This window comes from Suricata suricatta, chromosome 8, assembly GCF_006229205.1.
Source record: "Suricata suricatta isolate VVHF042 chromosome 8, meerkat_22Aug2017_6uvM2_HiC, whole genome shotgun sequence".
Classification (NCBI taxonomy): domain Eukaryota; kingdom Metazoa; phylum Chordata; class Mammalia; order Carnivora; family Herpestidae; genus Suricata; species Suricata suricatta.
Window position 1 is genome coordinate 11,493,119 of NC_043707.1, and position 13,458 is coordinate 11,506,576.

The 13,458-nt window shown below is 57.9% G+C and overlaps 1 protein-coding gene across 2 annotated transcripts; it reads left to right on the forward strand.

Moving 5' to 3' along the window:
• Window positions 1–6: 6 nt before the first annotated feature.
• NTAN1 (N-terminal asparagine amidase) lies at window positions 7–12,898 on the forward strand. Of its 2 annotated transcripts, XM_029948112.1 has the most exons (10): window positions 7–139; window positions 6,227–6,329; window positions 6,405–6,470; window positions 6,718–6,826; window positions 8,323–8,396; window positions 9,450–9,503; window positions 9,890–9,943; window positions 10,467–10,564; window positions 11,566–11,679; window positions 12,010–12,898. In XM_029948112.1, the coding sequence occupies exons 1-10, from the start codon at window positions 59–61 to the stop codon at window positions 12,187–12,189; spliced, it is 933 nt and encodes a 310-aa protein (XP_029803972.1). In that variant the 5' UTR covers window positions 7–58; the 3' UTR covers window positions 12,190–12,898. The 2 variants fall into 2 exon arrangements, with proteins under 2 accessions (XP_029803972.1, XP_029803973.1); XM_029948113.1 differs by lacking the exon at window positions 6,227–6,329 and having other exon boundaries at window positions 57–139; window positions 12,010–12,351.
• Window positions 12,899–13,458: the final 560 nt, after the last annotated feature.

The window sequence follows — 13,458 nt, forward strand, 5'->3', positions numbered from 1 at the left end:
GGCCCGGGGCTGGGGAGGCCGCCGCCTCCCTGGGCCTGCCCGGGCGGCCGCCTCCGTTATGCCGCTGCTCGTCGAGGGGCGGCGAGTGCGGCTGCCGCAGTCTGCGGGGGACCTGGTGCGCGCCCACCCGCCTCTGGAGGTGAGCAGGGCCCGGGCGGGTGGCGGGGGTGTCTTCAAGACGGGCCCGAGCGGACCTGCCGGACGCGCCCGACTCTCCTGGCCCCGCCGCCTCCAGCAGCTCTTCCGCGGACAGGGTTTAAACTTGGCGCAGCCGAGCCGCTGTCGGCACGTCGGGAGCCCCGGCCGCCCGCAGCGATCTTATGCCTTCGCTCGAGGCATCTATGAGGCTTTCCCCTCCCTAGGGCCTTCGAGGGCACGTGCGGAGGCCTCTCTCTGCCGGAAGAGGCGCCGGCGGCCCAGAGAGGTTAGGCGACTTGCCCGAGGTCGCACTGCACGGCGGCTGGAGGGCCCCCGGGGACTCTCCACTCCGGGCGGGCGGGTCCCCACGCCGAGCCGGGCTTGGCCCGTTGAGGCCAACCTGGGCAGCGCCCCTGCGCGGGGGCTCTCACGGGGGCCGGCACCCCGCGGGAGCGGCTCGCCCCAACGGGCTTCGGGCTGGGGCACCAGGCTCCCCCTCCCCACGGGGCTCCGGTATTTTTAGCCTGAAGGAAGGGCCGTGCTTCTCCCCAGCTGAGCGGTGTTGAGGACCACGCCCTGATGGAAGGGTTTAGGTTTTGTTTCGTCTTCCTGCTTTTGTCCTCAAACAGGTCTCTGAACCCCTAGTCCGTGCTTGTGCAGACAGTTTGGAAAGGGGTTCTTGGGTCCAAACCTTCCACTTGCCCCGGATCCAGTTAAGGGGGAGTCAATCAACTCACTGATTGGAAGTATATGGGAGCCTCCGGTGTTTGCTGAGCGCAGTGTTGACCTCCTTCCTACAATCAGGGCCGCCTGCGCTGCAGCCTAGGTAGTCGGCGCGGTTTTTAACCACAGAAGGGCTCAAAGACGTCAGCTGTTAAGTGCCATGAAGGCAGAATGTCCCCCTTTGACTCTGAGGTGTGAAGCAGAGGAGCTGGATTAGTCTGTAGGCTCGCGGAAGGGATTTTTGAGGTTTCCTCTGTGACCCTTGCAGTTTGTAATTATTTTGTTTGCATAGTTTTTTTTTTTTAATTGTCCCTTGATGTTTCCCCAGAATGTAAGCTTCCTGAAAGCAAAGTATGTGTCGCTGTTGGTGTCTTTAGAGCCTGGGACAGCCGCTGGCAATGAATCTGCACTTTGTAATTTACTTGTTATATAAATGAGCGAACACCTTGACTCCTGACAATGACCTGAAGGTTGAGGACTTTGTCACCGGGAAAAGGGGACCACGCTCTGATTCTCCAGCACCTGCTGAGTAGTTAGTAGACACTAGGCACTGTGCTGAGCACCTTCCTTGGGGGCACATCGCTGTCACATCATTAAGGAATGAAGTCTGAGTAGGACTCACCAGAGGGGAAAAAAATTTCAGCCGCGTAAGGAATTAAGGTGGCACTATCTTTACGTCTCCCTGGAAATTTCTGTGATAAAGAGATCAGTGTCCAAGGCGGCACCCTCCCTGTGCAGGGGAGGGGGGAAAGGAGGCGGAGGGATGTGACAAGCCAGGGTGGCCAGCCCTCTTGAAGGGAAAGGCCATGTCCTGGGGGCCGATTTGCATCACAGGAAACTGGGGGACGGGTCACTTCGCCTCAGGGGAGAAGCGTGGGTGCACGGGAGAGATTGGGTGGGATGGAGAGAGCATTCTCGGAGAGCAAGCTGGACGTGCTACCCTTGGCAGGGGGGCGGCGCCGGAGGGCGAGCGGAGAGAGTGGGAGGTAAACGCAGGGAGGTGGGTCACAGCCAAGAGGGGTTTTCGGTGGATCTTTCACGGAACAAGCAGTAGAAGGAGATGAAAAGTTTCATGACTTTTTTTTTTCTGTAACAAGTAGCGTGTCCCCTTTGTAAGAAAAACCAGAAATGTCACAAAGGAGAAAAAAAATCGTCTGGGACCGTTGCCATTCTCGATGTTTTGGTAAATGCCCTTCCAGAGGTTTTTCTTTGAATTTTTTTTTGTTTTTTTATTTTTGAGAAACATACAGTGCAAGTAGAGGAGGGTCAGAGAGAGGGAATCACAGAATCTGAAGCAGGCTCCAGGCTCTGAGGTGTCAGCACAGAGCCCGACGTGGGGCTCGAACCCATGAACTGCAAGATCGTGACCTGAGCTGAAGCCGGACGCTTCACTGACTGAGCCACCCAGGTGCCCCCAGAGGTTTTTCTTTGTAAAGGAACGATGCCCTTCTAGAAATGGGAGCATGCCACCTGTTCTTTTCTGTGATGTCTTTTTCGCGTCACAGCCTGGCCCTCGCCACGCCCAGCACAGAGTAAAGTGCCCGTCAGTCGCTGTTCCCATTTTACAGAAGAGGACAGTGAGGCCCAGGGGGTGGAGCAGGCGGTCCGAGGCCCCGTGTCCCTGCAGCGGTGGACCCCGGCCGAGTGCCTTCTAAGCGCGGCGCTCAGTGCAGCAGCCCTGGCCGCGGGCGGTGACCGTGAAAGAAAATTAAAAATCCCTTGCTCAGTCCTCCCCGCCGCGGGTGACTAGTGGCTCCCGGACGAAGGTCGCCGTCCCAGCACAGAGTCCCTCCTGTGCTGACCGGTGACGGGCGCTGGGGCGGAGTGCGGCTCCGGAGAACTCCCCGCTGTGACTTTGCACCTGCTTCTAAGCACGGAGGGGGTTTATGAACCCGTGTCGGGGACGGTCGCGGAGCTAAATCTTTAGAAACCCCTGTCATTATTCCTGCCAGTGAAATCGCCGGACCGCAAGGGCTTCCGAGCAGAAAAGGGGTGTAACCAAAGCTGCGTCTTGAAGCCGAGATGTTGGCAGCCAGCAGGGAGGGCAGCGAGGCCACCGGGGGCCTCGGGGCCGGGGATCCAGGCCGGCGTGGTGACAGCCCCCCACTGCAAGCCTACCATCCGCTAATCCTCGCACAGCCTAGGGACCAGATGGCGTGACCCCCTTTCCCCGGTGGAGGGTGTGTGAAGAGTGGACACAATGTAGCAGCGGGGGGAGGGGTGCAAGACCGGCCCACGGGCCTGGGGGCTTTGGGGTCCGCAGGCTCCAGCCCTGTGCCAGCCCAGGATGGCTTTTACATGTTTAAATGGTGGGGATAAAAAAATTTAAAAAACCTCACTATTTCAGGGCGCTGGGGCGGCACGGTCAGTTCAGTGTCTGACTCTTGATTTCAGTTCCGGTCATGATCTCAAGGCTGGTGAGTTCGAGCCCTGAGTCAGGCTCTGCCCTGAGCGGGGAGACTGCTTGGATTCTCTCCCCGCCCCTACCCTGCCCCTCTCCCCTGCTCACTCAGTCTGTCTCTCTCCCAGTAATAAAATAAAAACATGTAGAAAAAAGAGTACTATTTTGGGACACGTGAAATTATATGCAGTTAATTCAAATTTCCGTGTCACCCATAAGTCCTGTCTTTTGGGGACACGGCAGCGTTTGTTTACGCGTTGTCCAGGCCGCTTTCAGGCTACACAGCAGAGCCTGGTGGTTGCAGCAGGAGACCACGCCCCAGCAGAGCCCAAAATAGTTCCTGTCCGGCCCTTTTCAGAGGAAAGTTTGCGGAGCCCCGGCCCGAAGGGCAGCGACAAGGGACCGGAGCTGGGACGGGAGGGACTCCCGGAGAGGGGATTTTGTTTTTTAGTGCATGTTCGGGTCCAGCGAGTGTCAGAGGCCAAGAAGCCTCGCCTCCTTTCTTTCTGGAAGGGATAGGAGTTGCCTGAGGAGCTCTCTGTGGTTTTTCCACAGAGAAGTTTGGCTGAACTTTTTTTCGTTTCTTAAAAGCGGAAAAACCAAAACAGCATGTTCTTTTCGCTTTGTGGCATCATCGCGTGTGATGATTGATGCTCCTGTCTGTAAACTGTAGCAGTGGAGAGGGGATGGGGGGCTGCGAACCGGTTGGGGGCGCTGGGGCATTGTGATTTTTGGTCTTAGGCACGCAAGTGGCAGTTCACGCGCACACCTGGCTTTGCTTTTGGGGTGGTGGCCCCAGGGTGGACATCCGTGGGCAGAAGGGGCCCTGGCCCTCCTCCCCCCGCCCCTGAAAGAATAGAGCCCAAGATCAGTATTCAGGGGCTAATGGAAAGGAGAGTCTGCGTTGTCCTGTGTCTAATTCCGAGTCACGGAGAGGTGACAGGCGGTGGGACACGCAGAGCGCTCGTGAGGCGAGCTGTTTGCTGAGCTGCGGGACCGTGAGTCACAGCCGGTCCCTCCCTGACGGGCGCGGCCTGCTGACGCGGTGAGGCTGTTCACTTCCGCCTTCTCGTCTGTTCTGTTGAGGACTTTCATGCTAACGGCTGCCCCGCTTCCCGCGAATGACAGTTTGTTAAGAGAAGAAAACTCTGGGTAACTAACTGATCAAGCTGATCGTGATTTTTAGAAAATACCTTGTATTTTATTACTGATTCAGCCAGCGCCAGCCGCAGTGGGCACCCGTCCCAACGGTGGCGGGTGGCCCGTGAGAGGCCGTGAAGCTGGCTGGGGTCTGGTCTAGACACCACGCGCCTCCTCTGGGCTTGCACGTTTGGCTGGGAGTCTGTTCTTTGAGAAGTAAGAAGGAAATAGTGGTCCCGCTACGTACCCTGTGATGATGTGACTTCTTGGATCAATCTGGCATTTTTGGGGGTTTTTTTTGTTTATTTTTGAGAGACAGAAAGAGACAGAGTGCAAGCAGGGGAGGGGAGAGAGAGGGGGAGACACAGGATCGGAAGGAGGCTCCCGGCTCCCAGCTGTCCGCATAGGGCCCGATGTGGAGCTTGAACTCGTGAACCACGAGATCATGCCGCGAGCCAAGTCGGACGCTCAGCTGACCTAAACGACCCAGGCGCACCTCGGTATGGCGTTTTTGAAAGGTTTGTTTTCATTAAAGAATTTGACTATGTGAGGTTTTTTTTTTTTTTTTTAAAGCTTACTGCACAAGACTTTAAAAAATTAATTCTAGGGGCGCCTGAGTGGCTCAGTTTGTTGAGCGGCTGACTTCAGCTCAGGTCTTGATCTCACAGCCTGTGGGTTCAAGCCCCATGTTGGGCTTTGTGCTGACAGCTTGGAGCCTGGAGTCTGTTTCGGATTCTGCGTCTCCCTCTGTTCCTGCCCCTCCCCCACTCATGCTCTGTCTGTCTCAAAAATAAATGATATAAAAAATTAAAAAAAAAATTAATTCTAGTACAGTTGACACACGGTGATGTGCTGGGGGCAGGGGCGCTGTCCGGCGAGTCCGCGCGCCCACCCACACTAGGGACTTTCTGTGTAAGAACTTCTGCCAGTGGGAGGTGAGAGGTTTGGGTGCCTAACACTAACAGCTTTTTCCCAAATCCGCTGACTGATGACGGTCCTTTCCGGTTGTCTGCGTCCGTCACGACTCTGTCGTAGCGCGTTTACAGAATCGAGACAAGGCGACGGCACACGTGGACGCTCCCAGTCCGCCCTGTCTGGCCGTGGCCGCGCGGGTGAATCTCCTCCCAGCGCTCCCTCCTGTGTGGCAGCGTTCGAGCCCTGCGGTAATCACCGCATGGTTATAATTTAAAATTTTTTTTAATGTTGATTCGTTTTTGAGAGACAGAGAGCACGAGCGGGGGAGGGGCAGAGAGAGAGGGAGACCCAGAATCGGAAGCAGGCTCCAGGCTCCCAGCTCTGTCAGCACAGAGCCCGGTGTAGGGCTCGAACCCACAACCCACGAGATCATAATCTGAGCCGAAGTCGGACGCTTCACCGACTGGGCCATCCGCACACCCCTGCTTATAACTTTTAAAGGTTTTTTTCATTTTCACTTCTTGTCAGGTTACGTTTTCCCCTAACCTTCGTCTTTCCTGACTGCGTTACTGTGAGTCCATTCTGCGGAACTCACTCGCCTCTGCTGTTCTGAGCAACGCAGGGCTGTGCGCCCTGGGGACGAGGCGTTCCCCAGCCAGATCCCCAGCGTGGGGACGCCCGGCCCGGGGCAGGGCCAGCGGCCGGGTCCTCACGCAGACCAGACCGTTGGGTCCCCTCCCGGCTGAGGGCCTCGTAGGTGGAACAGAGCAGAAGCGCCCCGGGGCCTCCGCTCGCCCCCGCCGCAGTGGCCGCTGCCCCGTCCCCGCGCCCCGCCACCCCTCTAGGTGCCCGGTCCTCACTCATTTCCGTCCCTCTTTTATTTTTTGTTTGTTTGTTTTAATTGAACAGGAAAGAGCCAGACTTCTCAGAGGTCAGTCTGTTCAGCAAGTGGGACCCCAGGGCCTTCTGTATGTTCAGCAAAGAGAGCTGGCAGCCGCCTCCCCGCAGGATGGTAGGTTAGGAAGCTGCGAGGGGGCGCCACCCGCCGGGGCCACCGGATGCGTCACTTTATCTCTTTTCCAAACAGGCTCCATCTCCATTCTGGGTTCTGATGACGCCACCACTTGTCACATTGTGGTCCTGAGGCACACAGGTATGGCGAGACGGAGGACCCCGGGGCGTGTCTCCGCACTGGGGATTCCCGGCGTCCTGCCCGCAGCCGGGCCCTGCCCCTCCCCGCTCTGCGTGGCGTCTCCCTGGCACCCTGGTCACAAGGGTTGGCGGGGCAGATCCTTCTAGATCTTCCTCCTGGGCACTGGCAGAGGAGGCGTCCGAGTAGATCCGGCTCATGCTGGAGCCCTCACCCCGAGTAACAGGCGCCGTTCCCCCCTTCGCTCCAGGCAGCGGGGCCACATGCCTGACCCACTGTGACGGAAGCGACACCAAAGCGGAGGTCCCCCTCATCATGAGCTCCATCAGATCCTTCTCGGACCACGCTCCGTGTGGAAGGTGAGCGCCACACGCTCCTCAGTCCTGTGACGCCGGGCACCGCGCCCCGACGCGTAGAAGGGATGCGGGTGGCAGCCAGGCGGGAGGTCACCGCGCCGGCACAGCATGGGCCCCTCGCCGGTGGCCGTGGAGCGAGCCGACCAGGGGGCTGGGGCAGGCTGGCCTGCGGGCGAAGGTTACACTTTGAGCCTCCACTTGTGCGTTCGCGCCTGTACCGCCATGGATGTTCACGCGTCGGCGCCCCCCCCCCCCACGCCCCCTCTTCCTTCATTCGTTCCGGTGGTTACTTGTCGGGTGTCTGTGCTCCGAGCGGGAACTTGTGACAGGTGCTGGGGACGTAGCGGTGACCGGGAGACAGACAGCCGCCCCCCAAGTGCTCCTGCAGCCAGAGACCAGCAGTCAGCAGAGCAGGGGGTGCGGGGGAGGGAGCGTGGAGGCCAGCCCCCCACCATGCCGGCCTGTCATGTGGCCATTCCCTCCAACAGCTGTCGCCCTGGGACACAGGGGACCCGGCCACACGGCTGGGGGAGGGGGCCCGGGACCGGGTCCGGCGGTGTCCCACACGCACCCGGGCCCCCTCCTTCCCCGCTCACTGGGGAGCCGCCGATTGGGCTGGTCCCGTTGTATACGAGTTCCCAGAATCCTAGGAATTGAACAAAATAAGGATAAACCCCCTCTGCCTGGGGTCACGAGGGTCCCACAGGCCGGGCCAGCGCAGGGGCAGGGTCCCCTGGCGCAGCGCTGGGCTGCGGTGGGAGGGATTCTTGGTCTGTCCTGGGAGCGCGCGTGGTCCTTCTGGAAGGGCTGCATGATGACTGGGAAGGGGAACCCGCGGCCTCGTGTCACGCAAAGCCATGATGACCTGGCTCCTGGTGCCAGTTCCGGCCAGTTCCGGCTCCTCCCTCAGTTGAAGGCGGGGTCCCCGGGTGTCCCAGACTGCAGACAGGGAGGGGGGCGGTGGACAGGCTCCAGCGTGGGAGTTGGAGAGCTGTCTTGTGCTAGTGTGTGCGGTGACAGTCCCGGGAAAGGCCACCCCAAGGGAGTAGCAGGGTTCCCCAAACCTGGAAAACTGGCCGGGGGTGGGCAGCATGGCCTGTAGAAACAGACCTGGTTCCTTTCTTGAAACTGGAGGCGACAGTCCCTGTCTCCAGGTTTGGTGGACAGGAGACAGCGTGGTGAGGGGTCTGCAGCCCGTTTCCCCTCAGGCTGAGACGCTGGGGAGGTTTCTGGAGGTGCCCGCGAAGGGCGGCAGAGAGGGTGGCGTCCTGTTCTTCTTGTGCCCGGCTGCTGCCATCTGGGTCCCTGGCCGGGTCCCCAGGGGCTCGTGCGGCCCTGGCGATTGCCCACTTCTCCCAGCGCCGCCCCGATGTGTCCTCCCTGCGTGGATGAGGCCCGGGAGGAAGCACCCCCGTGGAGCGCGGCTTCGTGGACAGAGTGAAGCTGGGCACCCCGGGGTCAGAGTGCTGGCCTCTGACGGTGCCCCGTCTCCTTGCCAGGCTCGAAGTGCACCTTGTGGGAGGCTTCAGTGATGACCGGCAGCTGTCACAAAAGCTCACTCATCAACTTCTTAGTAAGTTCACTGTCTGCCCCTCCCCCAAGTTTTTTGATAAAAACGTGCACCCGTGTTCCCATGGGTCACAGTGCTAGTTAGCGCCCAGCCGCCAGGGGACCACTCCTCAGAGCAGCCTGCACGGCTCGGCCTGGACTCAGCCGGGGGGCCGGGCGACGATCACAGGGGCCGGTGGGATGGGGACGAGATTCCCCTGGAAAGAGCAGACGCCACTGTCCAAAATGGTAAACCCTAATGGTAAACAAAACGGTGAGCCGAACTGCCACCACCCCTTTGGGCAGTGATGTCGTTTTCATCTGCAGAAAGTTCTAACACCAGCGATGCCACTTTTTCCCCTATTGGCTTAGTGGGGATTACAGGTGAGGCCCGGAACGTGCGGCCGGGCCGCCTGTCCACAGGGTACTTTGGCATCGTGGCTTAAGTCTCAAAAGGTTCCTATCTTTTGCCCTGGTACTTCCCCTTTGGAGCATCTATTCTAAGAAAATAACCTGCAGTGTGCACAGAGACTTATGCCCAGATACGGGCAGCAGAACAGTCTTTACATCAGGAAAGAGTCTGATCTCTTTAGGAAAGAACTTGGTAGCGGGCAGGACCAAGTGCTCGGGACGAGGGCTGAACGGCACGGGGCCGCAGGCAAGGACGTGCGGACTGCTCACTGCTGGGATTGTGGGCGTTAAAAGCCCGTGTAGTTGGTACCGTTAAAGACCATGTACTTGCCGGTGTTTTCCATTTTTTTTTTTTTTAGTGATCAAGTTTTTTTTAATGACCAATAACAAGGAAAGAAGTTAAGAGTGGATGTTTTCCAAGTATGTCTCCACAAACCTCTCAGAAGGGAGAGACAAAGGGAGAGCGTTGGTCATAGCTTCCTTTGGGCCGGAGATTCGGGACGTGCTTGTCACCGGCAGGCAGGGCCTCTCGGCGTCATTCCCCAGAAATCTGGCTCCCGTGGACGGGCCAGGTGGTGGCGGAAAGGGGAAGGGGACAGGAAGGGCCTGGCCCCACTTGGATGGCTCAGCAGCATGCTGACCTCTGCTGTGAAAATTCTCATTGTAGGTGAGTTTGACAGACAAGAAGAAGACATTCACCTAGTGACACTGTGTGTGACAGGTGAGTGCTGGCGCCCTCACCCTTCAAGCAAGACCTGGAACAAGCCCCTCAGCCATGGGAGCCCCCGCCCTGTGCATCCAGTGGCCCGTGCGGCCCCCCTTTCCTCGGGAGTTTGAGAAGCTTCCTCTGCTCCTGGGAAGGAGGGCCGGGACCCAGGGCGGTGGGGGTGGGGGTGGGCGCAGGCGCAGCGGCTGTCTGGGCGCGGAGGGAGCAGGGAGGCGCCACTTGGCACGGGACCTGGCGGGCAAACACAGACCCTTGGGTCCTGACATTTTCTCCCGTTGCAGTATGGCCTTCTTTTTGGCCTCAGTTACAGAAAACAAAAGCAGTTGTTGAGTATTTCTTAAAAATTCGTTCTTGAAAAGAATTTTTCTTTGTCTTGTTAGAATTAAATGACCGGGAAGAGAATGAAAAGCATTTTCCAATCATCTATGGCATCGGTATGTAGAGCGTTTCTCGGAGGCACCGGGGCCCTGGGCAGGCGGCGTGCCCACACCCCAAGGCCGCGGGGGACAGACGAGTGGGCGGAGGACAAGGTCCCCCTAAGGAGAGCAGACCCCCCCCCCCCCGCCCCTGGAGGTCATGCCCATGTGTGACGTCTGAGCAGGGTGCATGGCGGTCCACAGTCTCCCTGTAAGGTGGCAGAGGTCCACAGGAGGAACACGTCATCGCCTCCACCACCCAGACATGCCCCCAGGCCACACTTCTGTCCCGAAGAGTGGTGCTTCCCCCAGAAGAAGTCACCCTGGTCTGGCCCGGGGCCCAGGCTTGGCTGAAAGGTGGCATTTTCCGTCCCCACAAAGCGGGAAGCCGCAGACCCTTAGCAGTGGCAGTCCCGCCACACCACTCCCCCTGCCTCAGGCGCTTCGCCCCGTTCGGTCACCTGTGCTGGTACAAGTTGTCCACTCTGCCAGCTTTGCATCTGTGCCTTTAGTCCATGCTGAGTCCTCTCTGTCCCCGCAGCCGTCAACATCAAAACCGCTGAGATTTACAGAGCCTCCTTCCCAGACCGCGGTCCGGAGGAGCAGCTGCGGGCGGCCCGAGCTCTGACCGGAGGCCCGGTGAGTGCCCCGTCCCAGAGCCGCAGGCGTCACAAACCTCAGGGGTGAAGTTTGTGCAAACTTGTAAAATGCCCCGGGGTCACACCTCTCTCTTTGTCTCTCTCTCACACTCTCACACACACAGTGCAGGATTTGAGGTTCTAAGTTGAAGACCCCAGTTCTCTGCTCTGCAGGTGGAGAGGTGATAAAAGAGCACATTCAGCTTCCTCACTGATGAAATGGTGACACTTTCCTTGGAAAATGTCTGCATTCACAGTGATCTGTTTTGCCAACCCTTTAACATTTATTTGTAAGATTCCTTTAGCAATTTCTCAAGCAGCAGAATAGCCTTGATTGAGCTAATATTGCTGGTTAAGCAGAAAACTACCACTGACAAATTGGGGACTTTAGGGAATAGTTTGGCAAATTAGCACTTTCTTTGCTTTCGATCGGGCAGCCTTTAGAGAGAGGGAGACACAGCCTCTGAAGCAGGCTCCAGGCTCTGTGCTGTCAGCATAGACCCTGATGCAGGGCTTCAACTCATGAAACATAAGATCATGACCAGAGCTGAAGCCAGACGCTTACCCAACTGAGCCCCCCAGGCGCCCTGCAGGATGCACTTTAAGTTGCAAGGTCACTAGTTGCTGGGGGCAGAAAAACGAGGCAGCGTTTTATGTAGCACTGAGGACCGTGGATGGGAGTGAGACACCTCGGTGTAGACACCCCTGGGTGTGCAGCCAGGCTCTGACGCTTGCTGGAAACGCCTCTGTGGGCAAAGTGCCTGTCAGTCCGAGCCTCAGGTTTCCAACCAAAATGGGAGAGATGCTGTCTTCCCCGGGGATCGCTGTCAGGACCAAGGCACAAGCGGGCGCTACTCACTGCAGTACCCGAGCCGCGGCCAGGACTCCGGGAGTGGCGGGTTTGCTGCTGGGCAGTTTGCAGCCGCGCACGTGCCGACTGTGCTGGGGCTGGAGACGGTGAGAACCTCGCTTAAATTTAGTCCTCGAAACGTTCTTTCTCAGATGGTTAGTATTTACGACCCGAGGACCGAACAGCTTCGTATAGGACCCTACTCCTGGATGCCGTTTCCACACGTGGACTTCTGGCTGCGCCAGGACGATCAGCAAATACTGGAGGTGAGAACTTACAGCCCGTCGGTCCTAAGTGTCCGCAGCCTGGTTTCTTGACCCGGCAGAAGGCAGGTCTGGGCGGGAGCACAGCTGCCTGTCCTCCAGTGGGCGGGACTTAGGCCCCATTACCTCTAGATCAGCCGAGAATAAGGGCCGGGCGTCTGCATGGGTCGAAGCAGTATGTGACCAACTGCTGCTTCCCCGTCCATGCAGTACACGTCCGAGGCGTCCTCCGGAACTTTGTGCGATTTATATGTACGCGCCCGGCCTGTTTCTGGGCGTGGAGATACTTCGGCAGCTTACTCCTCTCTCAGACCCAGACTCTTGTTTTTCCAGAACCTTTCCACCTCACCGCTGGCTGAGCCGCCCCACTTTGTTGAACATATTAGATCTACCTTAATGTTCTTAAAAAAACACCCATCTCCAACCAACGCACTGTTTCCTGGAAACAAGGCTCTACTCTACAAAAAAAACGAAGACGGCTTATGGGAAAAGACCTCTTCTCCGGGAAGCTAGCCACGGGCCTCAGCAAAGACGGCCCCGCGCGGGCCTGACAGCCCACCGTGGGGACCGCGGGGCCCGGAGAGACTGTGGGTCCGAATCTGCGTCCGCAGAGTCACCAGCCTCCCTCCTTCTGTCCTCCAGGGGACTGTAAAAATAAAGTCTTATTTTGGCGAAGGCAGGTGTGGAGGTGTGCTTTCTGCGTTGCTGGAGCGGACGCCCGTGGGCCCAGGAGGAGCCGCTGCGGCGGCGGCACCTGAATCAGGGAGTCACGGAGACCTCCTACAGAAGCTGGTTTGAGGGACGGTGTTGCAGATGCAGAATTCCGTGAAAACCTCCATCTCACAGAGGCGTTTCTTAGCCCCAAAATATTTTAAGTAGCACAAATTCCAACAGATACTCCAATCCGAGATGGAGATGAACGGCTCAGAAGGAAAACCAGAATGTCATCAGACTCCTGTGCAACAGGGGTAACGTAGTCCGAGACTGAACTCACTGTGAGGAACAGGAAGCCGTGGCGAGGTCTGCCCTCGGGCGCTCCTGTGGCTCAAGGTGCCAGCCTCGGGGGCTCACTGCCTAATGACCACGGACCAACTGAACTCACGGGTAACAATTTCAAGAACCTTTATTGAAACCAACATTCAAATAGTATCTTAAGGGTGAGATTGTTTCAGCAAAACCAATTTAACAATTCCAAATATATATAAAAACATTTAAAAATTAATCTTGTTAAAGGTGATAATTTCCCTCTTTCCCCATTTTATCTGCTATACTTCATTGCACCAAACAGGGAAGACTGTAATCATCTGTGCCGGGGGGGGGGGGGGGGGGGGGGGGGGGGGGGGGGGGGGGGGGGACGGGAAATAGCATCTTGACATGTGCCGAAAGTCAGAAATCACATCAGACCAGTGTCTAATTATAGGCTTATTATGGTGTAACTAAGGCTTCCAACACGACCATCCAAGACCCAGTGTGACCCTCTCTCCCTCCCTGGCCCGAGGGGCCCCAAGGCCCGCCTCCCTGGACTGAAGGCACAGGGGCCTCGCCTAGCAGAAGGGAAGCCATGAGGACTGTGGGCGAGTGGAAGCCGGCAGTCAGAGCGAGATGCCAGGAGGGAGCCTCGTCAGCCTGAGTGGGAGCACCTTCTCCGGTTCTAGTCGGAGTGGGGCCCAGAGGGGTGAGCTGCTCGTGGGGAGAAGCCCCAGGCACTCCACAGAAAACAGGCCAAAGGCGTACTGTGTTCGAACGGAAGCAAACTGGGTGCCACAGAGCAGACTTAGTATT

Coding starts and splice junctions, on each gene's coding strand:
- NTAN1 (XM_029948112.1), top strand. CDS start 59: ATGCCGCTGCTCGTCGAGGGGCGGCGAGTGCGGCTGCCGCAGTCTGCG. Junction 6,330..6,404: donor AGCCGCCTCCCCGCAGGATG/GTAGGTTAGGAA, acceptor TTTTCCAAACAG/GCTCCATCTCCATTCTGGGT. Junction 9,944..10,466: donor TCCAATCATCTATGGCATCG/GTATGTAGAGCG, acceptor CTGTCCCCGCAG/CCGTCAACATCAAAACCGCT.